We start from the raw sequence: 18,729 nt of genomic DNA on the forward strand, positions 1-18,729 counted from the left end.
AAATACTGAAGAAAATCTTGATCAGTTTATAATAATAATAATAAATCATTGCGTCTATATTAAGATATAAAAAGTCAGGTGCTCATCTCTGGGTTATGAGATTCTGAGTAAGAATCCGGTTCAGGATAACAAAGACAGTATATATATCTCTATAGATAGATAGATAGATAGATAGATAGATAGGTATAGGTATTTGTCACATTAGGATTTGGACCACCAGTCACTTGGTACCAAAACTAATGTATGGATTCAATTGGAATTTAAATGTTCACTTTAACTTTTTCCTGCCCAATATCCCATCAAAACAAACAAATCTTGTTATCACAGAAGCATGGACTTTAGAATTCTTCTCTTTTGTCCACTTGGTGTCTACCTTCCATCTGGTTGAAATCCTTCATTCACCTTATGGAGCGATGACTCGGAGACTGTTTCGTTGTCTTTGCTCTCTGGCAATTCCACGTTGTTTTTTCCATAACACTTATTGTATGCCACATACACTAGAAAGCAATACACAGGAGATGAGTGGACTTTCATAACAATTAGCTGCAAGCTTGCTTTGGACAGTGATTACAATCTACAGCTCAAAATCGGCTTGCACTTTCTGTAGGCTGCAGGTTGCTTGGAGAAAGCAGAAGGTGTTCTTTAGTTCACAGCCAGCCATGGTGAGAGGGATGGCTGTACTTCAGGAAGACCGGGCACACAACCGCAGGGGTGCTTGCTCACATGACTGCGGCAGGCGTCAGCCCCACAGGGGTGCCCACCAATAATAGTAGCTGGCCCCTAATCTGTACCTACCATGTCCCGGTCATTGAAGTCCTCAGTAAATACGATACATGCTAAGGCGCAGTATCAAGGACCTTGGTCTAGGGCTCTCTGTGGGGGACTTGGGCTGGAATAACACTTCGTCTCTCCCTGACCTCGTTCCTTCCCACAAAGCAGGAGCCCTGGCTGATGTGTGATCAGCCTTCCTCTCTTCTGAGAGGCTGCTAGTCTCTGGCGGCAGCCATTTCTCAGCATCTTTGTGAGCTCAGCCCACCTGGGCAGACTTTCTGGCAATGGGAGATGAGCAGTGTATGTGTGTATATATGTGCTATGTGTCCATGTATGGGGCAGTGGAGAGGGATGAATCAGCCCATGGGGTCGCAATTTTGAGCCATATTTTCTACGTAAGTTTTATCTGTGATGAGAGTGCTGTTTTGTTATCTACATATCTGATTTTTCTTCTACTTCTCAATTGGTTCCAAAGTCAACAGAGGGAGAGAAAGTATTATTTATTGGAACTTCACACTTAAAATAGGTATAGTAATATTGTCTATCTCAGAGGGGAATTGTGAACATTAAATGAAATAAAATAGTAAGGTGCCTAGTACGGCCCTGGGAGAATAGTTACGGCTCAGGAAATGTTAACTGTCATGATAGGCAGCTGAGAGAGACAGTGGCCTGCTCCAGAGATCTTGATATGTCATGATCCACGTCTCTTTGTTGGTCCCTTTAGCAACATATTAATTTTGAAGCCACTGAGCTATTGAATCTATTGACTTGAGCTTGTGGTTAATTAAAATAGCCCAACAGTTTTATTATAAACTGTTTTCAGCTGGGATTTCTTCAACACACACCACTTATTTCATTTAATCAAATTTTTTATTCCCTTCCTCCCTCCCTCCCTTCCTTCCTTCCTCTCTTCCTCCCTCTGTCCCTTCCCAGTCCTTCTTTCCGTGTTCCAAATTATTTAGACTTCCAATCCTTTTACCAAAATATGTTTCCAGGCATTGCATGTAATTAATAAGGATGACTTCCTCATCTTTATTCTTGCTGGTAAAAATGTGGGGAAGCATAAGACCAATACCAGTACCTGCCTTCCCATCATTCCTTCAGCTTATCTATGAGTCCCTTTTGAGTTAGTTATTCAACTAGTAAATTCACTTAATTGTTCTATCAACCAGTCTGCTTCCTCTGGCTTTCTAGTAGACATCACTAGCTAATTATTTGGAAAAATCTCAAAGTGTACCAAATTGGGTGTATGTCTATCATACACGACAAAAGGTAATTAGGCCATGGACCCCCGTCTCCTGTGTGAGTGATAAATCAGTGGAAAGTTTCGAACAGATCCAGAGAGTCCTATACAGGAAGGAAAACTTTGTTTTGACAATAGCGTTCCAGACAGTAAGGATTAGTGCCCACAGGCAAGTGCAATACCTACTGGAGCGAAGTACAAAAGTAAAACCAAACCCAAATAACACTGGACCGCCGGGCATTCTCTAACTTACCATTCCCATTATTTGAGTCTTTCACCTTCACTATATAACCTCCCTTAAAAATCAATGAGCTTAAGACATCAGTCTTTATTTAGAAAAAAAAAATAGAGTTTAAAAATAGAGGTTAAGCGTATCAGTCCTTGGAGAACAAAATGTAAGGAAAGCTTTAACTAGGTGAAGGCCAGCAGGTGGCAGGGGATGAGGATCAGAGCTGTATGCTACAGTAGAGGAAAATTAAAAATCAGGTTAGCTATCCCTAGGACTTGAAATAAGGAACGTGTTTGCTTTAACTGTTTCGATTGTATGGATGTTACTTAGTATATGCACACATGTACATGCACATATATCTGTCTTCCAGTGTAACTTAGCCTGATAAATATCCCTTGTATACCACTGTTTTGGATAAATATCCTATATTTACAAAGCACATCAAGATGATGATCTGGAAAAAATGACCAGTTTGGGGTTCCTGGAAGCATGTAGAAAAAAGCACACAATAAAATGGTCCTAACAGGTTAATATGCCTAATTACTGAGAAAAAGAAAGTTGGTGGAGAGAATCGACTTCTATTACTTTTTATTTAAAAATAATAAATATATAAAATACATAAATATAAAATATATGTAAATATATAAAATATCTAAAAATAAATAATCTTTACTAGAACCTTCTGATAAAATTGCAATCTTCTCATCAGCAGTTGGGAAGTCATGATAACATTATAGGTGGCTTTTTCCACCCATTTATTTTACTGCCAGAAAAAGGGAATTTAATTTAACTTATATAATTCACCACCACAAAAAGGTTATTTAAAAAAAAATGCCATCTTAGCAACTCGAGGATTTCTCAAAGAGGAACATTATCAGCGACATGTGATTAGCATTGTTCCTTACTTCCTAGGAATATTGCTGCAAAGGCAAGCTGGAAGATGCTGTAGATGAGCGGGAAGGTAAACACAAGGTTGAGCTCCTCCTGGGTGAAGGAGAGCTGCACAATGGTGGAGCACAGCTGAGTGTTCTGCATCCCCGTTTCCAAAGCAACTGTCCGGCACCTACGAGACATGTTAAGATGATTTATGCTTTTATTGTCAGTATTTTTTGCTTTGTTATTGTATAACATTGGAAGCAGATGTAATGTGGGAGCGCCTGGGTGGCTCAGTCGGTTAAGCATCTGACTCTTGATTTTGGCTCAGGTCATGATCTCAGGGTCATGAGATCGAGCCCCGTTGGGCTCCGTGCTGGTTGTGGAGTCTGCTGAAGATTCTCTCTCTCCCTCTCCCTCTGCTCCTCCCCCCTCTTCTCACTTCATGCATGTGCACATGAGCTCTCTCTTTCTCTCTCTCTCAAAAAAAAAAAGCGGATATAATGAGAGCAAGCACATATATGTGTATACATTTATATCTGCTTTTAATGTATACATTTATTCAACATGTACTTTTACCTAAACTACATAGATATATAACTTCTTAGTATGTATTATTATATACTACATAAGTATTCTCTCTATATACATAGATAAAATCTTGCCCTAGTTACCTTTTCTTCTTTTTTTAAAGATATATATATCCATTAGAGAGACAGAGAGAGCAAGAGTGGGTGGGAGAGGGGCAGAAGGAGACGGAGACAAGCAGACTGCCCGCAGAGCAGGGAGCCCGACGTGGGCTCGATCCCAGGACCCTGAGATCATGACCTGAACCGAAATTGAGAGTGGGATGCTTAACCGACTAAGCCACCCAGGCGCCCGCCCTAGTCACCTTTTATGATTGTTATGATAATGAGAAAAGGGATATAAAACTCTACAAAAGTTAAAAAGCATATGCAAACAAAACCACTGTTGTTACTGTTTTCTCATTAAAAAAATTTAGAGATTATAACATTTTTTTTTGTCCAGAGAAACAAAGAACACCGACTAGCTTATTTGGCCCCTGAGCAGAATAGATCTATATGGGTGTGTCTATATGTATATATATTATATGCTCATGTATATCTTTATATGTGTGTATATGTGTGTGTATATGTATATATCCTTATATATAAAGACAATATTTATTTATATTATGTCATCATCTTTATTAATAATATATTCAATATAATGAAATTACATATTGAATAATACATATACATTTAAAGCAGATATTTATAAATAAAAAATGCAGATAGGAAAAGAGCAGGATCATTTATGTTAGTGTTCCATAAATTCAAAGTGGGCTTATTTCACTCTTTTCAATTATGCCCTTGGTAACAGTGCAGAGCACAGAGCAGGGGCTGAGAAAACACTCAAAGTATTTGTTAGAGTTCCTTTATTTTTAAGTTGGATTTGTTTTTCCGACTAAATCTTGATAAAAAATCTGCCACGTAGGTGTTATTGCCCCCATTCTACGGATGAGAAAAGTCAGAGGAAGAGTGAACACCTGTCCTGAGGTCCCAAGATCAGTAAGTGGTAGTCCTAGGTTGGCCTGACGACATATAACACTCCCCACTACCCGGTGCTGCTCACCTCTTTCCCAACCTCATACGCACTCCAGTGCTGACACCTGCTTTTCTTTCTGCCCATGGATTCGCATGGGCTGGTAGAAGAGGAAAAGTTTCTACTCAGAACCTCAGACTCACACACGCTAACCCCAGTTCTATGATCAGTGCCTTGGGGATGATGAGTCCATCCTGCTGCTGGCTGGAGGAGGCCTTGTGTGTGACAAGGCCAGCCTAAGTGCTCTTGCTGAAGTTATTCTGCTTAGAGAATAAGAATGGGAGACATTGGCTCAATCTGCATTGTGTGGGGAATGGTCCCCAAGCATTTGAGCAACAGAGAGGTGGTCAGGATTTTCTTTCTGGGGGGCTTGTATAATTTAGGAATGAATGAGTCTATATAATGACATATTCAGAAATGGGGTGAATGTTATTATAGGTGAAAGATTTTGAATTTGTTATCAGTATTTATAGTTGTTATGGGTTGAATTGTGTCCTCCCAAATGCACATGCTAAAGTCCTAATGCCCAGGACCTCGGAATGTGTGACCTTATTTGGAAATAGGGTCATCGCAAATATACTTAATTAAGGTAAAGTGATTAGGGTAGGCCCTAATTCAGTACGACTGGTGTCCTTATCATAAGGGGAAATTTGGACACAGAGACACTCATAGAAAAAAGACAATATGAAAACAGCCATCTTCAAACCAAGGAGACAGGTCTGGGTCAGATTCCCCCTCACATCCCTCAGAAGGAACCATACTGCTGGCATGCTGATTTTTGGACTTCTAATTTCCAGAACTGTAAGACAATAGATTTCTGTTGCTTAAACCACCCTGTTTGGGGTACTTCCCTACAGCAGCCCTAACAAATGCATACTACAGCTATTACGGAAGAAAATTCCCAGTCTGATTTAGCAAAGCACCATACCTGTGCCAGGGCTGACCAGATATTCTGGCCAGTAAAAACCCTAGAGAGTATCCAGCCAAAGGAAATAGTGTTCCTATGATCCACAGTTCAGGAGTGATGATCCAGGCACTCTGGTATAGTATTCCTCCAACGACAGCTATGAGCACAATAAGGATTGCACCCATGATGGATCCGATCTGGAAGGAAGAATGAAGCAGACCCAACAGCTGTGATCATGAAGGCACCGTGCTGTGTATTCCTCTCCTGATGACTGTGGTCAGCCCACCAGAAACTCTGGTGCTTGTCCTGTGTTCTCATTTTTAAGAAAATAGCAGGACCTCTAACGTTCACGCTCCATTAGCCTGAAGAAGATGTTCTAGGTTGCAAATTATCCTTGTTGGAGAGGAAAAAAACCCCAATCAGCAAGAACTGGAAGACCTGGCCTCCAGATCCAATTCTTCTTGCTCTCCTTTCTTCTTTGAGTCACACAGTTTCTCTTAGTCCTGCTTTCTTCATCTATAACTGAGGATAAAATCTTGCCCTAGACACCTTTCATAATGATGATAGCGAGAAAAGGGTATATAAAAGATATAAAACTCTACAAAAGTTAAAAAAGCATATGCAAACAAAACCACTGTTGTTACTGTTTTCTCCTTTTCACATTAAAAAAAATGGAGATTCTAACTTTTTTTTTTTTTTTTTGGTCCAGAGGAACAAAGCACACTGGCTGGCTTATTTTGTGTCCTGATCAGTGGGATATATGTATGTCTACATCTATATCTTTATCTGTATTAATGCCTGGATATTTATATCCTCTGCGTCTTTCTACACTGCTTTTACCCATATCCATCTCACCTCGCTAGAACACAGCTGGCGAAGGGGAATGAATGATTACCAATTACTAATGGGTACTAATATCTACCAGTTGCCAGGTGCTGAACTGGCTATATGGATTCAGAGATAAGGAACACATGATCTGTTTTCAGAAACAGCTCTCTAGGTCTATTTCATAATACAGACCCGCAGAACAGAGATCAGAGCCAAGTGCTGTGGGGGTACAGGGCAGAGTAAAAGCAGGAGGCAGTGTTTGAGTTGGGTGTCTCTAAGTGGGCGTAGAATTCTGCCCTGTAGATGGGACCGGGATGGGTGTTCTAGAAGAATGGACAGCATATCTAACAACATCAAGTCCCCCTAGATGGAGGTTTATAATATAATGAGAAAACCAATTTAGTAGCTGGAATAGACCTATTATTGGATTCACACTGTGGAGCATTTGACTTTGCAACCTATGGCATGGGACACTTACCTTAAGTATGATCTTGGCTTTTTGGGGCCATTTGTGATTAACAAACATTCCAACGGAAATAGGAATAACAAGAGCGACCAAAGATGTACCTAAATATGACAGAAGAGGCATTTCATCAGCAGAACACAGAGCACAGGAGAGAGGAAAACAAGAGAGTAAGCAGCTCGATAAAAGCTTCATCAGTCTCCCTTCTCGAATACACAAAACAGACTCAAGCAAAACAACAAAACTCTCCATCTTTACCCACTCCAGTAAATAATTTCGTATTACTGGCAGAGCATTGCTAATACGGATGATATAAATCCTTTTTAGCGCTCTTTATACTGACACTTTTTAGTTTCAATTTGTCAGAATCTGGGCTGCTTTGGTCTTTGGATCTTTATATCCTAGTAAAAATACCTTTTTAAAGTTTGTGTGTATGTTTATGTTTGTGGGGGTACACACAGATATTTTACATCTCCCTGTTACTTCCTAGTAGTAGAAATAAAACAAAAAGTTCAAAATTCTCCAGGCATTCCATGGGCTAATGACTTCTGGCTCAGACCGAGCTTGGTTATTCAAATCTAGAGCAGAGAGGTGAGAGAAGAGGTTGAAAAAGCGTGCTTTAAATTTTCTGTGAGATAATAAATATATTTGGCGACTTCTCAAGTAATTATAATTCTTTGCAAGAACGTGCTCACCCAGCCAGATAAAAGAGTCATACTTCAATTTCCCTGTGTTAAATTTACTGCTGTTCCCATGACAGGTGGTTTGTTTCTCCATGTTACTTAACACTCATTGGTCCAATCACTGCTTATATATAATATAGTACCAGCAACTTTGAACTTCTGATGGGCTGTTTCTTTTTCAAATATCCTTTTAAAGCAGTAGGAGAAAGTGGAATTGAATAATGAAAGAGTGTTTTTTGCTTAGCATTGGAGTAGATTCAATGAAGACTGGAAAATGGATTCTAGATTTCAGGGCTGTAAATATGAATTTAAAATGAACACAACAGTGATGAAAACATAATTACTTCTGGTCCTCCTGGCAATATAAAGGTCAGCAGTTACTTTTTCCCAGAAATTACTCGAAGGGATTAAGTCATGGCCAGGAATATCTTACAGCAGGAAAAAAACAAAGTATGGGAGGACAGGATGGGGAGAAAATGGAGGAACACAGCCTCTGGAAGAGTCGTTGATGGACGTGCTGGTGAGACCCCCTAGAAAAATCCCCTTTGGGTATCCTTACATCCTGCTACTATGGGAGGAGCCTTCCTCCCCAGGGTGTCCAGACTATTCCCTAAATTTTGTGAAGTTTGTAGGCCTTAAATTAAAACCATCTTGATACGCATTGATTGTAGTGTGGTAGCTTAAATCGGTGCAAATACTGTGCTTGGGATGTCAGTGTGGTTAGGCTTGGGTACTATATATATATATATATTTTTAAAGATTTTATTTATTCATGAGAGACAGAGAGAGAGAGAGAGGCAGAGGGAGAAGCAGGCTCCCCAAGGAGCAGGGAGCCCGATGTGGGACTCGATCCCAGGACGCCGGGATCATGACCTGAGCCGAAGGCAGACGTTCAACCATCTGAGCCACCCAGGTGCCCGGGTACTATATATTTTTAATGTGTTGGCTCTATGAAAGGAGCGACCTCCCTAACCCCCCCACCATGGTCGGGCCCCTCATGCTAAGAGTCTTCATCTCCTCCGAGCAGCCCAAGGCTACAGGATAAGCATGCAAGCAGGACCACCTGCCCAAATTGTGTTTCCTCTCCTGACCAGATGAAGCCAGGGACAGTTTTTCCAGGACTAGAACTTGACTGGAAAAGACACTCTTTACCCCTCCCTCCTGCTCAGAGTGTGTGGCTCCCACCTGGAGAGGTGGGTTGGTGTGCCTCTTGACTCCCTAGTGAGGTAAAGATTCTCTTTCCTTCTCAGGGCTGTTTTCCCTCTTCCTTAAGTGCCTGTAAACGCCCCCCCCCCCCGCCCCCCACCCCTTCTCAAATGCCTGTCCAGTTAGACCGGAAAGCACCTGCTTGCAGTTACACCATGTGAACCATAACTTGGCCGTAATCAAGTTCACAGAGCACGTATGGGAGGAAGGAAAGGTGGATAAAAGCGAGAGGCGGGCAGTCACGGGGTGGTCTTGGAGCCATGATCAACTCAGAGTGGAACCTTACAGACTGTGGGGGCAGTGCAAACTGTCCAGCCCCTCTGCTCTCTGGTTTCCCCGTTTGTGAAGTGGGTAGATTACGTCTAGCTCAGCTGCTGCCGTGGGAATTAGGTGATAAGGCAGGTAGGTGCACAGTTCATGGTGCTAGACACCCTCCAAGAGACGGCGGAGGCAGGGCAGGGACGGCCACCTGCTGCAGCTGTGTTCAGCGGCGCCAGCTCTGCGGCTGCCCGCCTCCACCCAAACGCCCCCATGGGAAGGGCTCAGCGAGAGTGTTGCCCCTTCAGAGCTGGGTGGGCATCGTGTGGAGCCCGGGCTTGGCAGTCCTGTCCACAGAGAGCATGCGTAGCCCCGGGGGGCACTTCCGGCTCACTGCTCAGCTGGGACAAATTAAACCGTTACCCTGGGCCTTAGTTTCCCCATCTAAAAAGTAGTGAGAACAACTTGTGAAGTAATTAGGTTGTTTGTTTTCTTAAAGGGCTAGACAAACCAATAGCAAGAAGGTTAGGTTGGAAAATAAGCCCGGGCAAAATAGTGAATAAGCAGAGTCAATATCTTTGTTTTTCAAACTCATTAAAAAGTTTTTAATCCCCCCTTTTTTTCTATTTTCTTTCTTTTTTGCCCTGACCTCTTTTCTGATGACCTTTACCTCCACTGAGGTGCTACTCTTTCTCATGTTGTTTTCCTTTCAAAACTTATTCACATTAAAGGATGTGCCATAAGTCATTCATACTATAGTTCGAATTATTCGATATTGCCATGGAATGTTTTCCAGACAGGAATGAATATCTAGAGGAGAATATTTCAATAGCTTAAATTATTTTTTAAAACAATAAGTAATACAGAATTAAACTCCTTACTCAACAGGTTCTTTGAGAGACCTACAATGCACACCACTCAAGCAGTCTACATTGTTTGACTTGAAGGAAGATGCTCTCCAAGGCAGCAGACTGAGAGTTAAGGAGCCTGAGGCATAGCAGGTGATTGATTCTGCAGGGTCACCCTAAAACCTGTTTGCAGGAGATTATATCTGGTATGAAGGAGTTCCCCAGATCACTAGAAGGGCCTTGTGCAGAGAAATCCCATATTGAGTATTTGTGTCGATACAGGTCGTCCCCGATTAGTGTTTTCAAAGTTTGCTCTAATTTAGTTGTGTAGACCCCAAACCTGTTTTTATCACAGAAAGAATCTTTCATAGAAATGGGAAGGATTTTAGATGCAGCTTCCCATGCCAACAGGAATTCCTTTACAAATATCCTTCTGAGTCATCGCTTAGCTTCGCTTACACTAAGCTCCCTTCAGTGGATACCCACACCTCCTGAGGCAGCCTGTCAGCTGAATAATGACTATGCAGCATGCCACATACCTGGTAATATGTACGATCTCACCTGCCTCTCATCTTTTATGACTACAGCCCTGTGGGAAATGCCTGGTTTGGGAAAGCCAGGAACTGTCTCATCTTACCCTTGATCCCATGTGACACAAACAACTTAATTTTCCGCTGTCATCTGTTGTCCCAGAAACAGAAAAACAGCCCCTCTGGGGTGGGGGTGAACATCTGGGAGCAAAATGAGTGGAGATAGAGTCCCGACTCGCAGACTTGACTCCTAGGGCACGGTATAGAGACTGTGGAAGTAAATCACCTTCTGAATCAAGATGGGGCTCACAATCGTGTGTTATCTACAGTACGTTTCCTCTGGTAGTTTCCCAGTGCCACACTCATGATTGCTTACTAGGTGCCCTAATTTTAAATCAGTAGTGGAATTTTTTTTTTTTTTAATACTTCTTCCATCTGAGGGTCTGGGAGCAAACTCATGTTCCCATGAACTAATTGTACTGTGGGTTGAGGAAAGGACAGAGTCTCTTGTGCCCCAGCAAACTTGGCTTCCTTTAAGTCAGCCCCTCTTCCTGCTGATTTCAATGGAGGAAAAGCAAGTTTTCCCTTGGGGTCAAGGTTTGGCATTTAGATTCTGCCAACCTGCATTGAAACGCAGGCATGACTTGTAATGAGATCCCAATTGGACTGGCGCAAGAGGTAAATATGAGCTGGGTCTGAGCCTGGCCTGAAGATAAACAGAGAATAGGAGGGGGATATTCAGAACTCTAGCGGAGGGATGACTTACTTACCTATGCTATCAAAGGGAATGATGATCGTCCCAGAGTCGACCCACATTTTGGTATAGATAAAGAGGCACAGCGGCATCATTCCTAGGGCAAGCAGCGTGGAGCATGTCGTCATGCTGATGCTGAAAGGAAACGGGCAGTTTGATTCATCCACCTGGGCTTTCTAGGGGTAGAGCTTGCTTCGTGGTATAATTCGTGATTAGGAAGTCCCACAAAAGACGTTCCAGCGGCAGCAGCATCTAGGCTGATGGATGACAGACACGTGCCCATCTTTGTGCAGGTTCTGGCCTTGGGCAAAATGCTGAGATCTGGGTTTGTTTTTCTACTTTGTCTTGGGTCATTCCTCCCTCCCCAAGGGTTCTCGAGGATCAGAGAAGATAGTTAATGCCTGTTTCAATTCATTATTTAAAAAGGTACAAGGTGCTTGGACACGCCACCCTGTGGACCTCCAATCAGAGAAGAGCAAACACATCTATACCAGCCAAAACTTTAGGGGCTATGCCGCATCTGTCTGTACTGAGATGGGCCTTCCTGGGCCCTTGGGGGAGAACACATGTCCAAGGGAGGGGGCCTCAGTGTCCTTTTTGAAGGCAGACAGATTATTGCCCCAATGCCTGTGGCTTGAGAAAGAAAGAGGAAGCTGACTTAAAAAATGAATGAAAACATGCAAGCCGGCAGGGGAGGCCTGGATTCTATTTTCGCTAAGAAATTTACCAAATGTGTGTTCAGAAGAACCAGGGTTTGGTACTATTCCTCCTGAGAGCATCTGTGTTTTAGTGAGCAGACCCGGCTGGGTAAGTGAACTTTGGCTTTTGACGTGGAAGAAATTATACAGAATGGTGTTATTTTCAACAGTGTGACAGTGGACGGAAGAGAGGTTTTTGGGTAGTGGGTCTTCCTGGTCCCGTTAAAGGACCATCTGCACAAAGGCACATTCTCCTCCTGGGCAACTGAGCTGTTAAATGTTCGGGCCAGACATTTAAGTCAGACACCGACTGGATTGGAAGCAAGTGTGGCCACTTACTACATAAGTACTACGTTCTTTGGGTAATTTACTTGACTTCCTTTTGCCAGTTTCCGTATCTGTGAAATGAAGATAAAATTGTTGCCACCTCATAGGCTGTGAGGACTAATGATCCAATGAGTCCAGTACTTAGAATAATGCAAAGCTCTTATTAAAAGTCAGTTACTGTATTAGTCATCCAGCCATAGTGTGTGTGTGTGGGGGGCGGGGCGGGGTTTGGCATAATACAGAATCAGGAAACCGGAGAAATTTTTCTGAAAGGTCTTCCTCCAAAAGTTGTAGCATTGGAGACTATCAGAGTAGTAATTTCTTAAAGGTATTATATGTGGACTTGAAGGAAAATGTGAAATTATTTATATCACCTGTGCCCCACCCCCTCCAGCTGCCCCCCACAAACACCAACAACCCACACTACACAGTGCTAAGGAAAACAGCTAGAGGTGAGAATTTTGTTTTAATGAATCTAAGTGCAGTTTTGGCAGGAAAAAAAAGGGTCAGGGCAGTAATGTTTATCAGGGGACTAAACTTCCCTAATAACAATTTTTTTTTTTTTAAACTGGGGATGACTTCACTTAAAATGTGTTTAAAGATTTTAGGAAAAAATACTTGTCTTAGTGGAGCTGAAATAATATAACAACCAATGCTAGAGATGTATGTAAAACATTTCCAAGAAGTACCATCTATTATGGTGACAGGTTAACTTATAGATAAAGAGGCACAGCGGCATCATTCCTAGGGCAAGCAGTGTGGAGCATGTCGTCATGCTGATGCTGAAAGGAAACGGGCAGGTTGATTCATCCACCTGGGCTTTCTAGGGGTAGAGCTTGCTTCATGGTGTAATTCGTGATTAGGAAGTCCCACAAAAGACGTTCCAGTGGTAGCAGCATCTAGGCTGATGGATGGACACAGACACATACCCATCTTTGTGCAGGTCTATCTTAATTTAGATACAAAAAAGGGATGCTAAGGCAGAATCCAAAACCAGAATAATACTTTTCATGAATAGTCCTACTTACAATTAAAATACTGGAGTTTGTAAACTCTCTCCCTTCCTTTGACATTCTCTTTTTTATCTTTTATTTAAAAAATAAATTAGAATGGATTTAAAGTTATCACCATAATGAAATCACTTTTATTTCAGTATGTCTGAGGCACTTTCCAGAGGGGAGAGGACAGGAGGAGGGGTGCATGAAGGGAGCAGTGTTCACTAGCTGGATCATATGGCAAAGAGAAGGCCAAGAGTTTTTTGTTTTAAACTATGAGAACAACGTTTAGAAGAAGTCTGCTTGTCTCTTTGTTTTTTCTTTCAAATTTCTTTGGGAAAGCTTCAGTTTTGAATTATTGCTAAGGCAATTTATGAAGTTGTGTCATGGTTTGAGTTTAGCAAGAGTAGTTTCTTGAAGACCATGAGGAAGGACAAGTCAGCAGTTGTAGAAGGGAATTGTCTAGCTTTAGTGGGCCACCTTGACCGTGAGGCTTTGCAGAAGTACAAGAGACTAGATGGCCTGGAAGTTGTTGCCATTTGAACTAATATGAGAGTAATATCAAACCACTCAAAATGAGATGAAAAACAATTCACAGATAATAATTTTAGGGAGTAATGTAGGGGAATAGATTAGCAAAAGAGAAAAAACATTTTAAATGAATGAAATCTGAAATTTTATAAGAAGCATAGAACAATAGTGTACATTCAACAATAGAAATACTACCATGAGTTTATATTGGAATGAGGAAAAACGTAAGAAAAGCAAAAAATTCTCTTGCCTGCAATTTTTGGCTTTAGCTCTATTAACCACCAGGGATAACTGTTTTCTTTTTAGAAATAAAAACAATAAATGAGAATTCAGTAAATGTTGAGGAATTTGGTGACATCAGTGATGAGGAGTGCAAAGACATTCATATTAGAAGTGAAACACCGAATTTGAAAGATCAGGACAAAGTGTATACAGGTGGTGCTAGAAATTGGGGGTGTGATAAGTGATAGAAACAATGTTGAACAGAGATTAAGAGTCTGGATAGGGGTAAGTGGATAGGTCTGGGTCTGAATTCTGATTTTGACATACACTGCCTTTGTGACTTTGGTGAAGGTTATGAGCCTGAATTTTATCATCTGTCAAAGGCAGAAAATAATAGTACTGACCTTAAGAGGATTATCTTGAGGGTTAAATACACCAGTGTATGTGGAATACTGGTCCTGTGTATGACTCCTACTAGTGCCTAGTCAATACTACCTAGTAAATAAAATAAAAATAAATGCAACATGAGAGAAACAGAACTTGGTCACTTAGAGGGAAAAACAGAAAAATACTGTTAGGTTAGTTCTTAGAGTAGAGAGGAGCTGGACATTTATGTGATTTAAATGGGAGAGATTGCTTCAAATCTGTGATAAGCCAGAGATTTGGGGATCTTGAACAACTGAAATAACCATGAAAACGGACCTGGAAGATGAAAAATGCGACAATCTTTAGCCAGAGAACAAAGGACGTGGAAGGAAAATCCAGAAACTATTAACACGAGAAAATAGTTAAGGGGATTGTAGCTAACAGATGGTAGTGAAGGAATTGGGGGAAGTGGAGGGAAGGATGCATAAACAAGTATTCCCCAAAGAAGAAGTCAAAGAAAGGAAAATAAGGAAAAGTCCTTGCATGGTGTGGCTGAGGTCTTTGCTAAGAAAGGAGGTTTGAAAATGGGGGATCTCTGGGGATACAGCAGACACAAAGGAGGCAGACCTCTCTGTGTCCCCTGAACGATGGGTCCTGCCACAGTTGTCGCCTTCATTTCTCCCAGAAGCATTCTGTGCACAGGATACCCACAGCACAGCTAGACCAGGTGAAAATACCTGTACACTAATCAGATTCCTGCAACAGTTTTCTAGGCTGGAGTGATCTGAGAAGGAGCTGAAATATCACCTGCTATATTTCAATGAGCAAGGTCTATAATTTCGTTAAGGAAAACTGTCTGCTTTGTTGTTGTTGTTGTTTTTCACTAGAGATTGCAAAATGCAATGGCTTCCCAGGTTCAGAAGAAATGGTAGGGTGAGGGGGAGAGGGGGAGACAAAGGTGAGGGGGGATGGGGTGGGGCTGAGGGGGGAAAGGGGGCCCTGGGGCGGGGGGAGGATGATTTAGTTTCTTCTCCCAGAAACCACATCCAGGAAAGTTGATGTAGATGGAGTAGTTTTGCTGGCATTGTGTGGTTATCTGTTCGAGCAACTGGTAAGCAGTACAGATACCTGTTGGTATAAACAATCATGTCTTGGCTGCCATTTCTGGAGTTCCAGTGGAAGTGGAGAAGGTTAAGTTCTTAGAAGGACAGAACTGACTCCAGAAGAATAGAAAGGGTTGGAAAACCGTTTCCCAATAGCTGAGGTGATAATCTCTTAATTTGCTTTAAAGAAATAATTCGAACAGTTTTCCTTTAACATATGCGATGCATAATGCCATCATTTTACATAGTGGCCTAATTCAACTCCTTTCAATGATTATGAGCCATTGTGATGGGGTTATTACTTGCTAAAATACAGCAATGTCCTCTGGGTGGCTGTGTTTATAGAGCTGTTGGGCTCTAGACTAAGTGATGCAGAGGCTGCTGGTCTGGTGAGTTGCCTTCTTTGTTTTGTAGGCACTTTGGGTCTTCTCTCTTGAGGCCAGGCTTTCTGGGCCATGTGCTGCTGTAAGACACAGGCCTGCCCCTCTGGTACCTCATTTCCTGCCCCCACTTCTTATTGTCATCCTCGGTGCTGGGAAATAGCCCAACAGAGCTCTAGGCTTAGGAGATCAAGAAGGTCCTGTGTAAGGAACATTTATGAGATTAAGCAGGATTTATTTGTGCTGTGTAAAGTCTTTTACTGGGTCTTGTTTGAGTTCTGGATAGGTGGAATCCTAGCAAGGTGACTGCTGGACCAGAGAGCCGTTGGTGTTATTTTGTTATTGCAAGACAAGGGGGATCTGTGGAGTACACACTTTCTAGAACGAAAATTAAAAATGTCAATGCCATATATCCCATTCGGGGATAATTCTGACTTGCTGAACGATTCATATATACTGATTCATCTGGATATTTTCTACCAAGGTTTCAAAATTCTACTTTGGTTCTTATTTTTTAATATTTTTATTTTTTACAGGAATTGTTTATGAGGTGGATAGGATTACATAGTCATCTGTTTTAAGACAAATAAGATTTCCTTAAGACCACAGAAAAGTGTAAGTTGCAGCTTTTAGATTAGGGCCCTACAGTTTTAGCCTGCAGGAAGAAATCTGTTTCAACGGCCAAATAAGCATCACGCATACTTTTCCCATTTTACAAAATGATTACACGTGTGGCATCATCTTGAGGTAGAAGACTTCCATTTTGCTGGAAAATTACAAATATTATATAAAAGTTGTTCAGCGGGTGTCAAAGTCCCATATTCAATTCAGGTCACTCCCCTTGGTGTAGTGGGTGCTGGCTTTGAGAATTGTCACCTCTGAGCGCTTATGTCCAGATCAAACTAGGTTGAAGTCTAAAAGGACCTTATTGCTATGTGGTGGTTCACAGATTAACTAAACCTGAACAACTCTTGCCATCCTTTGTTCATTATAGGACTTCCTTAGGGAAAAAAATCCCTTACAAGGAGGATATGGTATTTCCTTAAGTGAAAACTATGTGAAGTGCAGACACATAGTTTGTATGGCTTTTCTAAAGCTTTAGGGGGATCAGCACCAGCTGAGATGAGATGGCAGGCTCCCAATTGCTCAGTAGGCACCGGATCAACATGGAATACAGTTTTACATTTTGCGGTGGTTACGTTCTATACCTTAAGCTTCTCTCTTCTGAGTATAGTAGCTGGTGATTAACAGAGCTGATTGCCTCCTGTATAGTATTTAATAAGCACTCGTTACATTAACACCTGGAGGCTTTGCAGAAATGCATACCTTTCCCAGGAAATGAGGAATTGTCAGGTAAGGAAAAAGACATTTTTCTATTCAATTCAAAGCATTAAAATTCTCAGTCTCATCACATTAATGCTTCGTCTTATTTCCATCAATTTTTTTTTCCTCAGTGCTAGTTCAGACTGGCATGGGATGAATTGGGCAAACATTGCAATTTAGATTACTCTGTGGGAAGCAGAGAAACCATTTTCTGTTTATAGTAAGGTAAGCATGATTAAAAAGCTGCTGTAGGTTTTTTTTTTTCTTTTCCTTTTGATGCCAGTAGAAGTGAAGCAAATGTACAAATTCTTCTTTAGGCTTGTTCAGGAAAAAGCTTGTTCAAAGAACTGGCTATATTTGTGGAGTTGACCATTGTCTCAGCACAGATTCTACTGTTTAATGAACAATTTGATTTCATGACTGCACTCAGGGCTTCTCATCACCACAGAGAAAGGTTGGTTTGTTTTGTTCTTTTTTTTTTTTTTTTTTTTTCCTGGTACCAACAAGGAAAACTTTCTCGGGTACACTTGCGGCTCGGAAAGAATTTCTTTTTTGAAAAACTCTGAATCTTTTCCCAAAGATAAACAGCAGTTATCCAACTCTCTGTTAGCTGAGTGAGATTAAAAAGCACAAATACAAAGTGTAACCCCCAAATTCCAGTAGCTAAGCAGTTGTACAGGAAGGCGAGTGAATCCATTTCTTCTCTTCTGTTTAATTCCTCAGTTGTACCCTAGACAGTGGCAGATCAGATGTATATCACAGTGACATAGGCTTCTAAAAAAAAGATTAATTCAATGTGATTGCAGTATGCAGAGGTTTAGATATCTTACCTCAAGTCCATGTCGCCATCGACCCAATAGGCCAAGATATTGGAGGCGGTTCCTCCGGGGCAGCATCCCATGATGAGTACCACCACGGCTTGGACAGGGAGGATGTCAAAGGCCACTGACAGGATGAATCCTGTGAGGGGCATGATTCCAAACTGACAGAGGAAGCCGATGCATATGCCCCACGGCCGCTTTATGTGTCCTAGGAATTTCTTGATTTCCACATTGCATCCCATGGAGAACATCACCATAGCCAAGAGGATGGTCAGGACAGTACTCAGTACCACACTGAGAATCTCATTGAAATTTTTCTTAGTTACCACACAGGATGTACCATTACACACTGTTGCATTAGCTGAACAGCCCGTTGAATTATTCATTGCTGGATTTGCTGCTCAGATGGCCACAGACGTCCACAGAAGTACCAGTCTTCTGCTCCTCACGAGATTAATAATGCCTAATCCAACCACAGCCAACTTTTAAACCCTTCTTAAACATGTGTCACTTGGTTTTCTCTTTCAAAAGCCACCTGGGAGAGGCAATAAAACACAATAAATGCTAGTAAGTCAGTTTTCAGAGGTAACATTACAACACAGTACAAGTTATGAATCATACAAGTCCTGCCAAATTATTGGTCCGGTCAGAGAATTATAATTAATCATTTATTGGCATGATAATGAACCGCACCATAGAAAAAGAGCTGTGTTAATGTTTAATGCTGGGAAGGTTTGTTAAGTAATGTCAGTTAAGTGACACTTA

At 41.5% G+C, this 18,729-nt stretch overlaps 1 protein-coding gene across 1 annotated transcript; it reads right to left on the minus strand.

Moving 5' to 3' along the window:
- Positions 1-369: 369 nt before the first annotated feature.
- Positions 370-18,350, minus strand: SLC10A2 (solute carrier family 10 member 2). Its single transcript, XM_028112002.2, has 6 exons — positions 17,974-18,350; positions 11,215-11,333; positions 6,935-7,023; positions 5,650-5,825; positions 3,149-3,306; positions 370-497 (listed from the first exon to the last, which is right to left on the minus strand). Exons 1-6 carry the CDS (start codon positions 18,348-18,350, stop codon positions 370-372), a joined length of 1,047 nt encoding a protein of 348 aa, XP_027967803.1.
- Between the last annotated feature and the right edge of the window lie 379 nt (positions 18,351-18,729).

This window comes from Eumetopias jubatus, unplaced genomic scaffold (genome assembly GCF_037043125.1).
Source record: "Eumetopias jubatus isolate StellerSeaLion01/CBP00866 unplaced genomic scaffold, mEumJub1_p1.0 scaffold_3, whole genome shotgun sequence".
In the NCBI taxonomy this organism is placed as follows: Eukaryota; Metazoa; Chordata; class Mammalia; order Carnivora; family Otariidae; genus Eumetopias; species Eumetopias jubatus.